At 51.3% G+C, this 18,802-nt stretch overlaps 1 protein-coding gene across 2 annotated transcripts in view; it reads left to right on the plus strand.

The window, feature by feature from the left end:
- Positions 1–691: 691 nt before the first annotated feature.
- Positions 692–18,802, plus strand: part of NLRP12 (NLR family pyrin domain containing 12) — a 30,780-nt gene continuing 12,669 nt past the window's right edge. Inside the window, exons 1-6 of one of the 2 annotated variants that reach the window (XM_043600164.1) lie at positions 692–991; positions 5,751–5,831; positions 9,532–11,230; positions 13,680–13,685; positions 16,428–16,598; positions 17,511–17,681. In XM_043600164.1, coding sequence (XP_043456099.1) covers positions 703–991; positions 5,751–5,831; positions 9,532–11,230; positions 13,680–13,685; positions 16,428–16,598; positions 17,511–17,681 — 2,417 coding nt within the window. In that variant the 5' untranslated portion in view covers positions 692–702. Of the gene's footprint in view, positions 992–5,750; positions 5,832–9,531; positions 11,234–13,679; positions 13,686–16,427; positions 16,599–17,510; positions 17,682–18,802 lie in introns of both variants that reach the window. The other variant, XM_043600165.1, reaches the window with a different exon arrangement.

The raw sequence follows: 18,802 nt of genomic DNA on the forward strand, positions 1-18,802 counted from the left end.
GGCGCCCCTCATGAGCCTGACATTTAATTGCATCTGCAAAGTCTTTTTTGCTCTGTAAGGTAGCACATCACAGGCTCCCGGGATTGGGACACAGACACCTTTGGGGGACCATTGCTCTGCCTACTTACCACACAGTCCCCCTCTGGGATATGGCAGTCTTGTGGCTGAGAAAAGAGAAAATAGCAGACTCCTGCGGTCACGTTTGTAACGTTTCCACCTAGAAGAGAAGTTTGCCCACACGGGTTGACGTTTCACACTCACGCTTGCTCACGGACCATCTGCTCATGCAGGTGGCCTGTCCAAGCCTGATACCAGCAGAATGGGGGGGGGGGGGGGTCTAACCACCAGGAGGGCAGTGACTAGCTTGAGGATACTGCAAAGGCCCACGGGCAGGGAGAGATAGGAAGGAGTGTGGGGAGCCGGGAAGAGGGAGCAGAAGTGAAATTCTTTCTCGCGGTGGACAACTCCTGGGATTTCCTAATCTGCCCAGCTTCCTCTTCTTGGAAGGGAACACCCACCGGTGCGTGGGGCCCAGGCGTCACCTGCAGGGTGAGGAAGCTCTATTTCATCACAAGGACTGTCCTCTCTCGCTCCTCCAGTCTCGCCTGCGGCGGATCAGACGGTGGGCATGTTGGAATCGCACACCTCGTGTGGACACACTCCAGGCTCCGGCTGCTGTCCCTTGGGGTTCACGACGCCCCCATGCCCCGAGCCCCGCTTAGCGACAGCCTCTGTCGCCTCTCGGCCTACCTGGAAGAGCTGGAGGCCGTGGAGCTGAAGAAGTTCAAGCTGTACCTGGGCGCGTTGCCGGAGGCTGAGGGGGGCAGGATCCCCTGGGGGAAGCTGGAGCCAGCGGGGCCCCTGGACACCGCACAGCTGCTGGTGGCTCACTGCGGGCCGGGCGCGGCCTGGCCACTGGCGCTGGGCCTCTTCCAGCGCATCAACCGGCGGGACCTGTGGGAGAGAGGACAGAGAGAGGACCCGGTGAGGGGTAAGGAGGCGCTGGGCGGTCAGGCCACACCCCGACAGCTCCCTTCCTTGGCTTCTCGCCTCTGCCCTTGGCCTTGCTGGGGCCGCGTTGGGTGCGCAATGCCCAGGCTCCAAGGTCTTTGCCGGGGAAAGTTCCTACTTATCCGTAGAGCCCTGGAGTCAATACCCTCTTTGTGAGTTCTTTCCTCTGCCCTGTCCCACCCCTCGTCCTCGAGGGGCGTGTCTTCTGTCCTAAGAGATAGTTGGGCTGCTGATCAGACGCTTCTGATTTCCTCCTATAACAAGGCATGCACGTTGCGTAATGATGCGTGCTGTGTTGTGAATGTTGTGTGATAGATATGATTATTATTACACCTATCATAGAGGTGAGAAAACTGAGGCTCAGAAAACCACCAGTTGCCTCCAGACAAGAGCTGCCAAGATAAAACATGGAATGCTTTTTTTTTTTAATTAATATTTATTCATTTTTAAGACAGAAAGAGAGGGGCGCCTGTGTGGCTCAGTCAGTTAAGCATCTGACTTCGGCTCAGGTCATGATCTCGTGGTCCATGAGTTCGAGCCCCGCGTCGGGCTCTGTGCTGACAGCTCAGAGCCTGGAGCTTGTTTCTGTGTCTCCCTCTCTCTCTGACCCTCCCCCATTCATGCCCTGTCTCTCTCTGTCTCAAAAATAAATAAACGTTAAAAAAATTTTTTTAAAAAAGACAGAAAGAGACAGGGAGAGAGCATGAGTGGAGGAAGGGCAGAGAGAGAGGGAGACACAGAATCTGAAGCAGGCTCCAGGCTCTGAGCTGTCAGCACAGAGCCCGACATGGGGCTTGAATTCATGAACAGTGAGATCATGACCTGAACCGAAGTCGGACGCTCAGCCGAATGAGTCATCCAGGTGCCCCAATTTTTAAATTTTTTAAAATGTTTATTTATTTTTGAGAGAGTGCAAGTGGGGGAGGAGCAGAGAAAGAGGGAGTCAGAATCTGAAGCATTCTCCAGGATCTGAGCTGTCAGCACAGAGCCCAACATGGGGCTCAAATCCATGGACCACAAGATCATGACCTGAGCTGAAGTCAGTCACTTAACCAACTGAGCCATCCAGGCGCCCCTCTTTTTTTCTTTGAAGTAATCCCTAGAGGGGCCCCTGGGTGGCTCAGTTGGTTGAGCATCCGACTTCAGCTCAGGTCATGATCTCACAGTCTGTGAGTTCAAGCCCTGTGTCGGGCTCTGTGCTGACAGCTCAGAGCCTGGAACCTGCTTCAGATTCTGAAGCAGAGTCTCCCTCTCTCTCTGCCCCTCCCCTGCTCATGCTCTGTTTCTCTCTCTGTCAAAAATAAATAAACATTAAAAAAAATTAAAGTAATCCCTAGAGATGCCCAATGTTGGGCTCAAGTTCATCACCCTGAGATGAAGAGTCGCATACTCTACAGACTGAGCCAGCCCGGTGCTTCCTTTGTTTCTAGCTTTTTTGTTTTGTTTTGTTTTGTTTTTGATGTTCATTTGTTTATTTTGAGAGAGAGAGAGAGAAAGTGAGCACATGCAAATTGGGGAGGGGCACACAGAGAGAGAAACCAAAGCAGGCTCCACACTGTCAGCCCAGAACCCGATGTGGGGCTCACACCCATGAACCGTGAGATCATGACCTGGGCCAAAACCAAGAGTCAGATGCTTACCTGACTGAGCCACCCAGGCGCCCCTGTTTTGCTTCTTTAAAGTTGCCATCCGAATAAGTGTGAAGTCTGATCCTTATCACTTTTGATTGGTTTTACTGGGGCATCATATCGGAGTCCTTGTTTCCCCAAACCTCACACATCCAGGCTTTGTCAAATCCCAGCACTTACAGCTCTAAGCATTTCCCCCCACTTCTGCGCCCAGCGCCCAGAGGGTGACCCACCTTGCACGTGGCTGACTGCCACCTGCTATGCTTGCCCCTCACCCCTCACCTCTCCTTACAGGCTTTCCCCACTCAGCAGGCACAATAATCTTTACAACCATGGATTAAATCACCCCCTCCCTTGCTTTCAAGCCTCCAGTAGCCTCCTGCTGTGAGTAGATTGTAATCCAAATTGCTCAAGGTGTTCCTACAAGGCCCGCTGAGCCAGTCTCTCCAAACCCACCCAGCACTTACCCCGAAGCTCGTTGCTGTTGTGCCATTGTTCTTCCCCAGGACCTTTACACTTGCTGCCTTAGGTTGTTTTTATTTTGTTTTGTTTTGTTTTGTTTCTGCTTAGAATGGCCCTGCTCACATATCTGGCCCTTTGCCATTCAGATCTCAGATTAAGTACCTTATCCTCTGTTCTGATCACCCCCTATTCACCCCACTGGTGAAGGAGACATATCCCACCCTAAGTGGTTTCAGATGGCTGAACACAGACACCAAACACAGGATGGATGAGACTAACATTTGTCGCATACACTCACAGCTCAGAAGAGGAGACCCCATGCACCATGGGAGTCTCACTGGGTTGATTTCAGAAAGGTAGTGAACCTCAAGGGGCTGCAGGAGGCAGCCTTTGTAGACAGAGGAGTGTGGGAGCTTTGGGATTGTTGGAAGAGGACAATGTTGGCTTGTCTGGATAATTTCACGGGCCAGCAGGGAACTGGAACTCGGGAGAATGCGGACCAGTGAGGTGCAGTCGGTCTAGGAGGTGGGGATGAGGCAGCTGGTCCAATTCTAGTAGGAACACTAGCCAAAGGGGCAGGCTGTGTCACTAGGTGGGGACACACCTGGCCAGAGCACGGGAACTCACACTGAGGCTTACACTCTGGGGTCCTGTGAGATCAAAGATGTCCAGGAAGCACTTGGAATATTTGATCTTACAATACACCCACAGAAAAGCCATTCTTGCACCCAAACTAAAATACTACTCTTAATTACTCTGTCATGTATTCTTATTTCATTGTAAAGACAATTTCCATCATTATCTGAAGTTTTGTGAAGTGTTTCCTTTTTTTTCTTTTTTTTGAAAGAGAGAAAGAGAGAGAGAGGGAGAGAAGAATCTTAAGCAGGCTCCACACTCAGCACAGAGCCCGATGCATGGCTCAATCCCAGGATCCTGGGATCACAACCTGAGCCAAAATTAACAGATGCTCAACTGACTGAGCGACCCAGGCTCTCCTGAAAAGTTTGTTTTTTATGTGCTCAACTCTCCACACCATAGAGAGTAAGGTCCACGGGGTAGAGACCTCGTGTCTTGTTTATTGCTATGTATCCAATGCTAGGAAAATGCATGGATAACACTGGTGCCCAAAATAGGTATATTTTTTGGATGGCTGGATGAATGGATGGATGGGGTAGGTGGGTGGGTGGATGGATGGAATGGGAGGATGGGTAGGTGGATGGATGGGTGGATGGGTGAATGGATGGGTGGGTGGGTGGAGGGATGGATGGAGGGATGGGTGGATGTATGTATGTATGGGTGGGTGGGTGGATGGATGGGTGGATGGAGGGATGGAGGGATGGGTAGAGGGATGGATGGATGGATGGGTGGGTGGATGGATAGATGGATGGGTCGCTGGATGGATGGAGATGGATGGATGGATGGGTGATGGGTAGATGGATAGGTGGATGTGTGGATGGATGGGTGGAGATGAAAACATGGGTGGGTGGATGGGTGGATGGATGGGTAGATGGGTGGATGGAGATGGATGGATGAGTGGATGAATGGATAGATGGATGGGTGGGTGGATGGGTGGATGGATGGATGGATAGATGGGTGGATGGATGGATGGATAGAGGGATGGATGGATGGGTGGATGGGTGGTTGGATGGAAGGATGGATGGATGGGTGGATGGATGGATGGGTGGATGGGCAGATCGATGGATGGATGGATGGGTGGGTGGATGGATGGGTGGGTGGATGGGTAGATGGATGGATGGAGATGGACGGATGGGTGGATGGGTGGATGGATGGGTGTATGTATGGATGGGTGGATGGATGGGTAGATGGATGGATGGAGATGGGTGGATGGATGGATGGATGGAGGGATGGATGGATGGGTGGATGGGTGGTTGGATGGAAGGATGGATGGATGGGTGGGTGGATGGATAGATGGATGGGTGGATGGATGGATGGATGGAGGGATGGGTGGATGGATGGATGGAGGGATGGATGGGTGGATGGATGGATGGATGGATGGATGGGTGGATGGGCAGATCGATGGATGGATGGATGGGTGGGTGGATGGATGGGTGGGTGGATGGGTAGATGGATGGATGGAGATGGACGGATGGTTGGATGGATGGGTGGGTGGATGGATGAATGGATTGATGGGTGGGTGGTGGATGGAGGGATGGAGGGATGGATGGGTGGATGGGTGGATGTATGGGTAGATGGAGGATGGAGATGGATGGATGAATGGATGGATGGATGCATGCATGGATGCATGGATGGGTGGATGAATGGATGGATAGATGGATGAGATGTGGGCAAGGACTGAAGGAGAGGGAGGAAATCCAAGCTGACTCACAACTTCCTGCCTGAAAGGATTTGTTGGATCGATGGAGGTGCTGATCCCCACAATGTGTACCCAGGAAGGAGAGTGGCTTATGGAGAGCAAGTGTTTTCAACAGTAATGCATGTGAGGTGAATGCCAAACATTCTGGGGTGTGGGTGGACAGAGAATTATCATGTAGACAGTCTGATGTAATAGTAACTAGTATTTTTTTAATTGACATATAAGTTATATTAGCTTCAGGTGTTCAAAGTAGCTAATATTATTGAGAGCTAGCCAGATATATGCTAGCTGATCTTCCAAAATTTCTCTTCCAGATACTCCACCTGATGGCTCATCCTCACTGGAGAGCCAGTCAGTATGTTGTCTGGAAGTCTTTCCTGGAACTCCAAGGAAAGGTGAGTCATGAGCCATGTATCTGGTAGAATACACAAGGCTACACGTATCAGACTGTCCAATGGACTAGATCAAGCAAAAAAAAAAAAAATATTTAATGTTTGCATTAAAGAAAAGCATAACAAGACATCTTGACATGGGTGGTTGGTTTCTGCACATAAACTCTGCCTTATGTGGCCAGTTAGCAACACGATCAAATCCCTAACTTCCTGCTGTTACACTTGTCCTAAGATTTGTCACCTCATGGTTGCAAGATGGCAACCAAACCATTTCATGCAAGTGAATTCCAAGCAGGGAAAAAAAAAAAGAGAGAGACAAAAGATTTTCTTCTTCATGAGAGTATCATTTTTTTAAATTTATTTTATTTTGAGAGAGAGAGAGAGACAGACAGACAGACAGACAGCAGGGGAGGGGCAGAGAGAGAAGGAAGGAGGGAGAATCCCAAGCAGGCTCCACACTGTCAGCACAGAGCCCAATGCAGGGCTCGAACTCATGAACTGTGAGATCGTGACCTGAGCCAAGATCAAGAGTCAGTTGCTCAACTGACTGAGCCACCCATTCACCCATCCATCCACCCATAAAATCTTTTCAACAAGCTTCCCCCTTCCCGGTGGTCATCCCTTTGCACCTCATTGGTTGGAACTGGGGCACATTCCCAGACCAGCCACTGGCAACAGGGAATGAGATTGTTCATGACTGGTTTAGCCAAACTGTGATTCATCCTCTGGGGCTTGTGAAGGGACAGCATATGGCTGGTATCAGGCATCAGCTCCCGGGGCATCTGGCTGGCTCAGTAGTGGAGCAAGTGACTCTTGATCTCTGGGTGGTGAGATAGAGCCCCACTTTCAGTGTAGAGATTGCTTTAAAATAAAATCTAAAAAGGGGCTCCTGGGTGGCTCAGTCGGTTAAGCGGCCGACTTCAGCTCAGGTCATGATCTCACAGTTAGTGAGTTCAAGTCCCACATCAGGCTCTGTGCTGACAGCTCAGAGCCTGGAGCCTGCTTCAGATTCTGTGTCTCTGTCTCTCTCTGTTCCTCCCCCACTCACACTATGTCTCTCTCTCTCAAAAATAAAAAGAGATTAAAAATTTTTTTTTAAAAACCTAAAAAAAAAAAAAAAAAAAAAGAACAGCATCCATCACCTTAATAAAATTGGGACTGTTGGTGAAGAAGAAATGAGTATGGGCTGCTGGACAGAGAGTATCATTGTCAACAAGAACACAAATGATTCTGGACATCTTTCAAAGGTGTCTTTATGCACTGGGCATAGCACATGGCCAATATGTGGTAACTCCATTTTCGTTCTCATCATTATTTTAAACTTTTCTATTTTCCTGATATTCCCCATGTCTGAAAATAAGAGCCCTTTCTCTACAGGAAAACACTAGGACTTCTACAAAATCCAAGCATTACTGTCACAATTATCTTTGTTCAATTAAAAAAAAATGTAGGGGTGCCTGGGTGGCTTAGTCGGTTAAGGGTCCGACTTCAGCTCAGGTCATGATCTCACGGTTCGTGGGTTCGAGCTCTGCATCATGATCTATGCTGATGGTTCAGAGCCTGGAGCCTGTTTCGGATTCTGTGTCTCCTTCTCTCTCTGTCTCTCCCCACTAGTGCTCTCTCTCTCTCTCTCTCTCAAAAATAAAATATTAAAAAAAATAAATACAATAAATTAAAAAAAAACCTTTCTACATGAAATAGAATCACCATTGATGAAAGGGAAGTGCAAATTGTATATTTATAAACTCAGAAGTATTGATATTTATCAATACACATTAAGGGAGGAATAAGATAACTTTATCAGCGGATGAATGGATCAACAAAATATGGTATATATACATACAATGGAATATTATTCAGACTTAAAATGGAATGAAATTTTGTCTTTTTTTAAAAAATTTTTTTAACGTTTATTTATTTTTGAGACAGAGAGAGACAGAGCATGAATGGGGGAGGGACAGAGAGAGAGGGAGACACAGAATCGGAAGCAGGCTCCAGGCTCCGAGCCATCAGCCCAGAGCCTGACGCGGGGCTCGAACCCACAGACCGAGAGATCGTGACCTGAGCCGAAGTCGGACACTTAACCGACTGAGCCACCCAGGCGCCCCAAAATGGAATGAAATTTTGATACTTGCTACAGCATAGATGTACTTCAAAAACATTATGCTAAGTCAGGGGCACCTGGGTGGCTCAGCTGGTTAAGCATCCATCCATCCACCCATAAAATCTTTTCAATAAGCTTCCCCCTTCCCAGTGGTCTCTTGGTCTCAGCTTGAGACTCTCCACCTTGAGACTCTTGGTCTCAGCTCAGGTCTTGATCTCAGGATTCAAGCCCTGCATTGGATTGTAAGAAAAAAGAAAACATTATGTTAAGTCAAATGAGCCAATACAATTCCACTTATATGAGGTACTTAAATAAGTCACACTGGAGACAGAGAGTGGACCAGGGGCTGGGGGTGGGGGAGGAATGGGGAGTTAGTGTTTAATAGGCACAGAGTTTCTGTTGAGGACGAACGAAAATTTCTGGAAATGGACCGTGCTGATGATTGCACAACGTTGTGAATGTGCTTAATATCATTGAGTCAGTCTTACCCTTAAAAACAGTTAAAATGCTACATTTTATGTGTATTTTCCTAGAATTCAAAATAAAAGAGTGCATGCATTCCTTGTGAGAGAGTCCCAGGATCAAATTTAGATCTCTTTTTTAGCCTTCCTTTAGGTCCAATATTATGGACCTCTGGGGACATTCAACTACAAAAGGATGATCTCTTTTTTTTTTTTTTTTTTTTTTTATGAGAGGGAGAGATAGCAGGGGAGGGGCAGAGAGAGAGAATCCCAAACAGGTTCTGCACTGTCACTGCAGAGCCCAATGTGGGGCTCAAACTCACAAACTGTGAGTGAGACACGACCTGAGCCAAAATCAAGAGTCAGATGCTTAACTGACTTAGCCACCCAGCCACCCTGGCCTCCACCCACAGGATGGTCGTAGCTGGTGCCCCACCCCTCAGTTGCTAGGGCCCAAAATATCTCCAGACCTTGCTAGAAACCCCCTAGGGGAGGACACAATCATCCTGGTGAGCACCACTGTTCTAGATTGTGCATTCACATCTCTACCAAGTAGATTTCCCCAAAGAGACATTTAGCAAAGGGCTTAGAGAGCAGACAAGTTCTCCAGTGCCCATGCACAGCGGCCTTTTTTCAAAGGCAGAAACCTTGGGAGCGCTGCCTTCTCAAACTTCAGCGTGCAGGCAAATCAGACAGCAGTCCCGGTAGGGATGCAGTTCGGGGTTCTGTAGCTGGGGAGTGGGGCTCACTTTCCCATTTGCGACCAGCTCCTTGTGGGCCCATGTGGGATTTCAGTATCTTCCCCGGGAGGACCCGAGTGAACCCGTGGCTGAGGCTGACAGCCTCCTCTAGGTGCCCTTGCTGTGTTCCATCAGCAGGTGCTGGAGGTGCTCCAGGACGTGGACACCCCGTTTGAGTCGCCAGGATAGACTCCTGTGCCCGAGGACAGTTTCCCTGTTAGTGCCTTTGCTTCCCATGAGAACAGTACCAAGCCCCCCAGGCTCCATCCAGAAAAGCATCCCGAGGATATTGCAGAACAAATAGGCACCAAGAGACCGTGGTTTGCTTTCGCCCTCCGATCCACGAACAGTGGCTGATGAGTCTCCCATGGACCCCCCTCCTCACTCCCCTCCCTTAGATCCCCGGGAAACCTACAAGGACTACGTCCGCAGGAAGTTTCGGCTGATGCAAGACCGAAATGCGCGCCTGGGGGAGTGCGTCAACCTCAGCCGCAGGTACACCCGCCTCCTCCTGGTGAAGGAGCACTCAACTCCCATGTGGGCCCAGCAGAAGCTTTTGGACACAGGCTGGGGACAGGCAAGAGCCGTGGGGCACCAGGCCAGCCTCATCCAGATGGAGACCCTCTTTGAGCCGGACGAGGAGCGCCCCGAGCCCCCGCGCACTGTGGTCCTGCAGGGAGCGGCCGGGATGGGCAAGTCCATGCTGGCCCACAAGGTGATGCTCGACTGGGCCGACGGGAAGCTCTTCCAAGGCAGGTTTGATTATCTCTTCTACATCAACTGCAGGGAGATGAACCAGAGCACCTCGGAGCAGAGCGCCCGGGACCTCATCTCCAGCTGCTGGCCGGAGCCCAGCGTGCCCCTCCAGGAGCTTGTCCGAGTCCCCGAGCGCCTCTTGTTCATCGTCGATGGCTTCGACGAGCTAAAACCCTCTTTCCACCACCCTCAGGGCCCCTGGTGCCTCTGCTGGGAGGAGAAACGGCCCACTGAGCTTCTCCTCCGCAGCCTGCTTGGGAAGAAGCTGCTGCCTGAGCTGTCCATGATCATCACCACCAGGCCCACGGCTCTGGACAAGCTCCAGCGCTTGCTGGAGCATCCCAGGCACGTGGAGATCCTGGGCTTCTCGGAGGCCGAGAGGCGGGAGTACTGCTACAAGTATTTCCACAATGCAGAGCAGGCCGCTCAAGTCTTCAGCTTCATGAGGGACAACGAGCCCCTGTTCACTCTGTGCTTTGTCCCCATGGTGTGCTGGGTCGTGTGCACCTGCCTCAAGCAGCAGCTGGAGGACGGGGGGCTCCTACGACAGACGTCCAGGACCACCACGGCCGTGTACCTGCTCTACCTCCTGAGTCTGATGCAGCCCAAGCCGGGGAGCCCCACCCTGCACCCCCCGGCCAACCAGAGGGCGCTGTGCTCTCTGGCGGCGGACGGCGTCTGGAATCAGAAGATCCTCTTTGAGGAGCAGGACCTCCGGAAGCATGGCCTCGATGGGGCAGATGTCTCCTCCTTCCTCAACATGAACATCTTCCAGAAGGACATCAACTGTGAAAAGTTCTACAGCTTCATCCACCTCAGCTTCCAGGAATTCTTTGCCGCCATGTACTACATCCTGGGCGCCGGGGAGACCGGGTCCAGCCCAGAGCAGAGCGTGACGAGGCTGTTGGCGGAGTACGGGTTTTCGGGAAGGAGCTTCTTGGGGCTCACCGTGCGCTTCCTGTTTGGCCTCCTGAACGAGGAGACCAGGAGCTACCTGGAGAAGAGTCTCTGCTGGGAGGTCTCGCCTCACGTCAAGCTGGAGCTGCTGGCCTGGATCCAAAGCAAAGCTCGGAGCGAGGGCTCCACCCTCCAGCAGGGCTCCCTGGAGCTCTTCAGCTGCCTGTACGAGATCCAGGAGGAGGAGTTTATCCAACAAGCCCTGAGCCACTTTCGAGTGCTTGTCGTCGGCAACATCACCACCAAGATGGAGCACGTGATTGCCTCCCTGTGCGTGAAAAACTGCAGGAACGCCCTGACCGTGCGGCTGCACGGGGCTGCCTACAGCCCGGAAGAGCACGGTGGCGGGAAATGGACTTCCGGGCCCCAGGCGCTACCCGCACCGTCGTAAGTACCCGGTGGGGCTCGCTCTCCAGGTTCATGATCTCAGCTGGGGATGATTTTTGCCCCCACCCCAGGAGACACTTGGCAATATCCGGGGAAGGGTTGGGTGGTCACCACTAGAGGAGGTGGGGGGAGGGGAGGTTGCTGTGGTATCTGGAGGGAAGAGGCCAGGGATGCTACAAAGATATCCCACCGGGGGGCGCCTGGGTGGCTCAGTTGGTTAAACGTCTGACTTCGGCTCAGGTCACGATCTCACGGTTTGTGGGTTGGAGCCCCATGTAGGGCTCCGTGCTGACAGCTCGGAGCCTGGAGCCTGCTTCACATTCTGTGTCTCCCTCTCTCTCTGCCCCTCCCCCGCTCATGCTCTCTCTCTGTCTCTGTCTCTCAAAAATAAATAAACATTAAAAAAAAAAAAAAAAAAGACATCCCACCGTGCCCAGGACGGCCCCCCAAAACACAGGATGGTGTGGTCCTCACGTTGTCAACAGTGTCCAGGTTAGTGTCCTGCTCCTAATCAGGACTCGTTAGGAGTAAATTGGGGCCCCTGTCAAGGACAGTGTTTCCAGCCAACAAATGTTATCACGGGCACTTTCCTACAGAGTCCAGACAGCGGTGAACACGCCAGTGGTGCCCCCTGCCAGGACTAACATCCTCATGGGAAGGGAGAGAGCCAAGGGCAGTAAATAAGTCAACAGGCAAACGAGCAAACAAGACTCGATCATTAGGGTAGTTTCATATAGAGAGAACTGCTATGAGGAAAATAAAACAGGGTGGGGTGATAGGCGGCGACAGGGAGGGCTGGGCGGTGTGAAGGGGGTGGATGAAGGAAGGAAGATCTCAGGAAGTGACTCTTTGAGCTTTTTGGCTAAGATTTTTTTTTTTAATTACAATTTTTTTTAATGTTTATTTTTGAGAGAGACAGAGTGTGAACGGGGGAGGGGCAGGGAGGGAGGGAGACAGAATCTGAAGCAGGCTCCAGGCTCTGACTTGTCAGCACAGAGCCTGAGGCAGGGCTTGAACCCACGGACCGTGAGATTGTGACCTGAGCCGAAGTCGGATGCTTAAGGAAGTGAGCCACCCGGGTGCCCCACTAAGACTTTGTTTTGGTTTGGGTTCCCCAAGGAGTAACCCTTAGACAAAAGGATTTGAATGTAAGTAGAATAAGAGAGGAAAGTCATCCTTTTTCCTTCCTTCCACCCTCTTAGGTGCAGAACAGAGGCCTGTAAATTAAACTCACAAAAGACAGATTCACAGAGAAAAACAAAGAGAAGTTCATTAGGTGTTTACTAATTCCGGGGCACCTGGCTAGCTCAGTTGGTAGAACATGTGACTTCTGATCTTGGGGTCATGAGTTCAAGCCCCAGGTTGGGCACACACACAAAAAAAAGGTTTATTAGTTCATCTGCACTTACACGGGGGAGTACCCAGAGATGAGTAACTCAAAGGGCTGGCTAGAACCTGGGCTTTTATAGCGTCCTAACACAAGAACAATACATTTTTAGAGATATGGCAAGACAAAGGAAAAGGACAGTGAGCTTCTCTGGAGGTTAACTGTGGGAAGGCAAAAATACGGGGGAAACAGATGGGGTAAGGTGTATTTGTACAGGTCCTTCCTGGAGCTGTAGGGGAGGAAAATTCTCCTCCTCCCTCTTTGGGTCTCTGGCTGGGCCTGAGAATTAAACTGACATATGACAGATTCACAGGAGGAAAGCAGACACGTTTTAATGAATTTTTACATGTGCTTGAAAGCCTGCATCAGAGCCGGAAGCTCTCATACATTCAGATAAAAAAAACAATCAACTTGCAAAGAATTGACAAGCCATCTGAGGACATGTCAAGCTGAATTTTGAATCAGCTTTATAAATGTCATTACATAGAGAGAGCTACCTTAAAAGATCTCTGGGGGAGCCTGGGTGGCTCAGTCGGTTAAGCATCTAACTTTGGCTCAGGTCTTGATCTCGCGGTTCGTGAGTTCAAGCCCCACTTCAGGCTCTGTGCTGACAGCACTCCAGATTCTCTGTCTCCTTATCTCTCTGCCCCTCCCCTACTCACGCTCTCTGTGTGTCTCAAAATAAGTCAATAAAAACTTCAACAACAAAAAAAAAACCTGTGAAATTAGGGGCGCCCAGCTGGCTCAGTCAGTGAGTGTGTGACTGTTGATCTTGGGGTTGTGAGTTTGAGCCCCACATTGGGCGTAGAGTTTACTTAAAAAAAAAAAAAAAGAATTGATAAGACAAAGCACTCTGGGCTGGGGGCAGTCAATAGTGAAGAAGTAATAAGGTTTGTTTATTTAGGCTTCTTGGTCCTGAATTCACTCTCTGGTGATCAGGATCCCTCCCTTCATTCTGGTGGAGGGAGGAGATTCTTCACACGGGAGACTGATCTGTTCTCAGAGAAGAGCCAGATGGTGGTGGGGTAGGCATCAGGGACCCTTCTCAGACTCGTTCAGCTTGAGGTTTTTCCATCTTCGTGGCCATAAAACTTCCCCAGGAGAGGGGCCCTATGGGAGTCGTCACTTTCACAAGTGGTCGGGATGGGAAGATTTCTTTCTGCACCTTGTTTGCCTCAAACTCAAAATAATCCTTATGCCAAAGTGGCATATTTGGGGGTGGCATATTCTGGTCCCCTAGAGGACTTTCTTTGGGAAGTGGTCCCAGCAAGTCGAGAAGACAAGGAAGGGAGGCAGCCAACAAAGGGAACCCCATCCAGCTCGTCACCAATGGGACTCAGACGTACCTCCCACCCCTCCTCGAGGCAGGGGGGCAGGGGTCTTGAGCTGTGCATGAATCACGTGTAAGTGGGTGGGGGTCGGCTCACAGGGTCTCCCAGTCGGCTTGACAGACATCTGCTTCTGACTTAAGCCGTGTGACAATCCAGGAAGGAGAGGTGTCTAGGACCAGGGGATACAGATAATAGGGTCGATGTGCTGACGTCTCACTCCGACTGGACGCTTACTTCCAGTGACCGTGCTGCCTGGCTCTTCACAAATCTTCATCCCATGTGGAATCACAGCTCTGCTAACCAGCTTCCGCACTGACCTAGATGCCATAAATGCACACTAAATGCTTTTCTGTAGGGCCGTGTGCCCAGGACTTTACGTTATTGTGCTCCGGGACGCAAGAAGGTCATGGTGGCCAATAGCCCGGGGTCTGGAGTCACGCACACGTGGCTTAGAATCCCAGCTCCACTGCTCCCTAGCTGTGCGGCTTTGCGCAAGTCCCTTCTGCTTGTCAAGCCTCAGTCTTTCTATGCGGAAAATGGGATTTCAATGCCGGCCTTTTTGGGTTCGTGTAAAGGGTCAACAGTGGGTTGGTTGCGTACAGGGTCAGAAATCAACAGGTGCTGATGTCACTTTTACACCGTGATGTTTTCGTAACAGTGTGGACACTCTGTGTGCAATGATTTGTTAAACCCACCGGTACGTATAACTCTGTCATAGTTAAGGCCTCTAGGGTTTGGGGGGGTCACACAATTTTACATATTTATTTATATTATATATTTACATTATGTATGTATTTATATATATTTACATGAAATATATAAATATATATATAATTGCATATGAGTATAACCTTATATGTAATAATTATAAATATATTATAAACATAGGTTTTAAAAAAAAATTTTTTTAACATTTATTTATTTTTGAGAGACAGAGAGAGACAGAGCATGAGCGGGGGAGGGACAGAGAGAGAGGGAGACCCAGAATCCGAAGCTGGCTCCAGGCTCTGAGCCATCAGCGCAGAGCCCAACGTGGGGCTCGAACTCACGAGCTGTGAGATCGTGACCTGAGCCGAAGTCGGACGCTTAACCGACTGGGCCACCCAGGTGCCCCTAAACATAGGTTTTTGTTTTTGTTTTTTTTCCTCAACGTTTTTTATTTATTTTTGGGACAGAGCGAGACAGAGCATGAACGGGGGAGGGGCAGAGAGAGAGGGAGACACAGAATTGGAAACAGGCTCCAGGCTCCGAGCCATCAGCCCAGAGCCCGACGCGGGGCTCGAACTCACGGACCGCGAGATCGTGACCTGGCTGAAGTCGGTCGCTTAACCGACTGCGCCACCCAGGCGCCCCTATTTTTATTTATTTTTGAGACAGAGACAGAGCATGAGCAGGGGAGGGGCAGAGAGAGAGGGAGACACAGAATCCGAAGCAGGCTCCAGGCTCTGAGCTGTCAGCCCAGAGCCCGACGTGGGGCTCGAACTCACGGACCGCGGCGAGATCGTGACCTGAGCCGAAGTCGGCCGCCTAACCGACTGAGCCACCCAGGTGCCCCAGAGCGGAATATTTTAAATGCAAATGTAGGGGGCGCCTGGCTGACTCAGTCGAAGGGGGCGAGACTAATGATCATAGCGTTGGAAGTTCAAAAGCCACGTTGGGCACAGAGCGTACCTTTAAAAAGTAAAACATTGGGGCGCCTGGGTGGCTCAGTCGGTTAAGCGTCCGACTTCAGCCAAGTCACGATCTCGCGGTCCGTGAGTTCGAGCCCCACGTCGGGCTCTGGGCTGATGGCTCAGAGCCTGGAACCTGTTTCCGATTCTGTGTCTCCCTCTCTCTCTGTCCCTCCCCGTTCATGCTCTGTCTCTCTCCCAAAAATAAATAAACGTTGAAAAAAAAAGAAATAAAATAAAAAGTGAAACATAAAGAGGGGTGCCTGGGTGGGTCAGTCAGTGAAGCGTCTGACTTTGGCTCAGGTCATGATCTCAGGGTTCATGAGTTTGAGCCCCGCGTCGGGCTCTGTGCTGACAACTCAGAGCCTGGAGCCTGCTTTGGATTCTGTGTCTCCGTCTCTCTCTGCCCCTTTCTCTCTTGCTCTCTTTCTCTCTCTCTCAAAAATAAACTCTAAAGGGGCACCTGGGTGGCTCAGTCAGTTGAGCGTCCAACTTCGGCTCAGGTCAGATCTCATGGCTCATTGAGTTCAAGCCCCGCCTCGGGCTCTGTGCCGACAGTTCAGAGCCTGGAGCCTGCTTCAGATTCTGTCTCCCTCTCTCTGTCTCTGTCCTTCCCCCACTTGCCCTCTGTCTCTTTCTCTCAAACATAAATAAACATTTAAAAAAATAAATAAACACACAAATTTTTTTTAACATAAAACAGAAAGATGACACTTTGTAAATTGTGAAAGGGACACACGCATGTGGCATAATCGTTGCACGGAGTCTGGCCCAGCTCCACTCTGTCCTGTCTTTCCTTCACGCAGACCCGAGACGAACGTGTTGCCAGATGCCTACAGCAAGCAGCTCGCTGCGGCTCTGAGCACGAATCCACATCTGCGGGAGCTGCTCTTGGACCGCAACGCCCTGGGCAGCCGGGGCGTGAGGCTGCTGTGTGAAGGGCTCAGACACCCCAGCTGCAAACTTCAGAACCTGAGGTGAGTCCAGGCGGGTCTGCGGGCTTCTGATGGACCCCCACACACACCCCGTCTTCACGGGGCTCAGTCAGAAAGAGTATGTGGTGGTATTTGCTTCCGCTGGCCTAGCAAAGCCCCACAGCCTAGGGGATCTGGAGGACAGGAGTCCCAGGCCCAGGTGTGGGCACGGTCGGTCTCCTCCGAGGCCTCACTCCTTGGCTTGCACATGGCTGTCTTTGCCCCGTGTCCTGACATGTGCGAGTCTGTGTCCAGTTTCCCCTTTTTTTTCCCCCGCTTAAGTTTATTTATTTATTTTGAAACAGGAGAGATCATGAATGGGGGGAGAGAGAGAGCGAGAGAGAGAGAGAGAGAGAGAGAGAGAATCCCAAGCAGGCTCCATGCCGTCAGCACAGAGCCTAATGCGGGGCTTGAACTCATGAACTGTGAGGTCACGACCTGAGCCAAAAATCAAGAGTTGCTTGCTTCACTGACTGAGCCACGCAGGTGCCCCCAGATTCCTCTTTTTATAGGGACACCAGTCACAGTGGGCTAGGGCTCACTCTAGTGACCTCATTTTTTTTAAGTTTATTTATTGGGGCTCCTGGGTGGCTCAGTCAGTGAAGCATCCAACTTCAGCTCAGGTTATTTGTGGGTTCAAGCCCCGCGTCGGGCTCTGTGCTGACAGCTCAGAGCCGGGAGCCTGCTTCAGATTCTGTGTCTCCCTCTCTCTCTGCCCCTCCCCCGTTCATGCTCTGTCTCTCTCTGTCTCAAAAATAAATAAATGTTAAAAAAAAATAAAATAAAAAAATAAAAAATAAAGGAAGGGGGAAATAGGTCTAGACCAAAAGAAGGAGGGAGAGAAAGGACGAGGGGCAGAACCCACCCTCTGACCACAGGAAGTGACCTGGTTCTTGTCCCCTCCCTCGTGCCCAGGCTCAAGAGATGCTGTGTGGCTCCCTCTGCCTGCCAGGACCTTGCGGCCGCCCTGATGGCCAATCAGAATCTAAGAAGGATGGACCTGAGCGGCAATGGGCTCGGGCTGCCGGGTGTGAAGATGCTGTGTCAGGGGCTCCGGCATCCCAGATGCAGGCTGCAGGCGATTCAGTGAGTCTGCACCCCGGACCGGTCCTTGGTCTGTGCCGTAGGGCTGCCCGGAGACCGTAGACTCCTGCCCCGGACCCTTTGAGCTTTAGGGAACCCCTCCCTGGCCTCCTTGTACCCCACCCACCTCACGACCACGGTGGGGAGTGCCCAGGCCACTCACCCTCGCAGACCCCACACCTTACTGGTCAGCGACACCCCGAGGGGTCTGCACGCCGAGCTCCTGTGAGTTCGTGACGTTTAGCCATGCCGTCCCTTCTCGCCGCAAGGCCACGGTTGTGGACAAGCCACCTAGCGTCCCCTGGGGGTCTGCCCCACTCCCACAGAGGACACTGCTTCTGATATTTCTGGTCACCAATGTGTGGGATTTCCCACAGCAAGCAACTCTGCAACACCAGTGGGGTGTCCTATAAACCACTCTGCCTCCGTCTGCCTGGAGGTGCTGTCAGGCCCCACAGGTGAGGGCTCCCCACCACGAGACTGCCCCCCCACCCCCACCACGTCCCCACCCCAGCCTCAGATGCCAGTTACAAATCCAAGTTGTCACCTGGCTTCTATCCCACCCCCTGCCCCAGGTTTGATTAATTTCCCAGAGTGGCTCATAGAACTCCCGAGAAACACTTAGGTTTCTCAGTTTATTAGGTTGATGATAACTAATGATCCTGTATGATACAGGATACAGTTGAAAGCCAGGGGGAGAGGTGCATGGGAGGAGGTCTGGGAGGGTCCCGAGAGCAGGAGTTTCTGTCCTCACCGGGCTGGGTGCACCGCCCTCCCGGTGAGGATGGGGTGGACGTGTTCACCAGCCTGGAATCTCCCAACCATGTTTGTTGTTGCTTGTTTGTTTTTTGCGAGACAGACAGAGAGAGAGAGCACAAGTGAGTGAGGGGCAGGGAGAGAGAGAGGGAGAAGTGGGGCTCATCCAAAGTGGGACTCGAACCCACGAACTGTGAGATCATGACCTGAGCTGAAGTCTGTTTGCTTCACCAACTAAGCCACCCAGGTGCCCCGCTATTGGGGTTTTAGGGAGCCTTCCTCCTGTGGTGAATGGATCATTACTCCATTTCCAGCCCCTCCCTTCTGGAGGAAGCAGGCGGGGGGGGGGGGGGGGGGGGGCAGGGCTG

The sequence above is a fragment of the Prionailurus bengalensis genome, chromosome E2 (genome assembly GCF_016509475.1).
Source record: "Prionailurus bengalensis isolate Pbe53 chromosome E2, Fcat_Pben_1.1_paternal_pri, whole genome shotgun sequence".
In the NCBI taxonomy this organism is placed as follows: domain Eukaryota; kingdom Metazoa; phylum Chordata; class Mammalia; order Carnivora; family Felidae; genus Prionailurus; species Prionailurus bengalensis.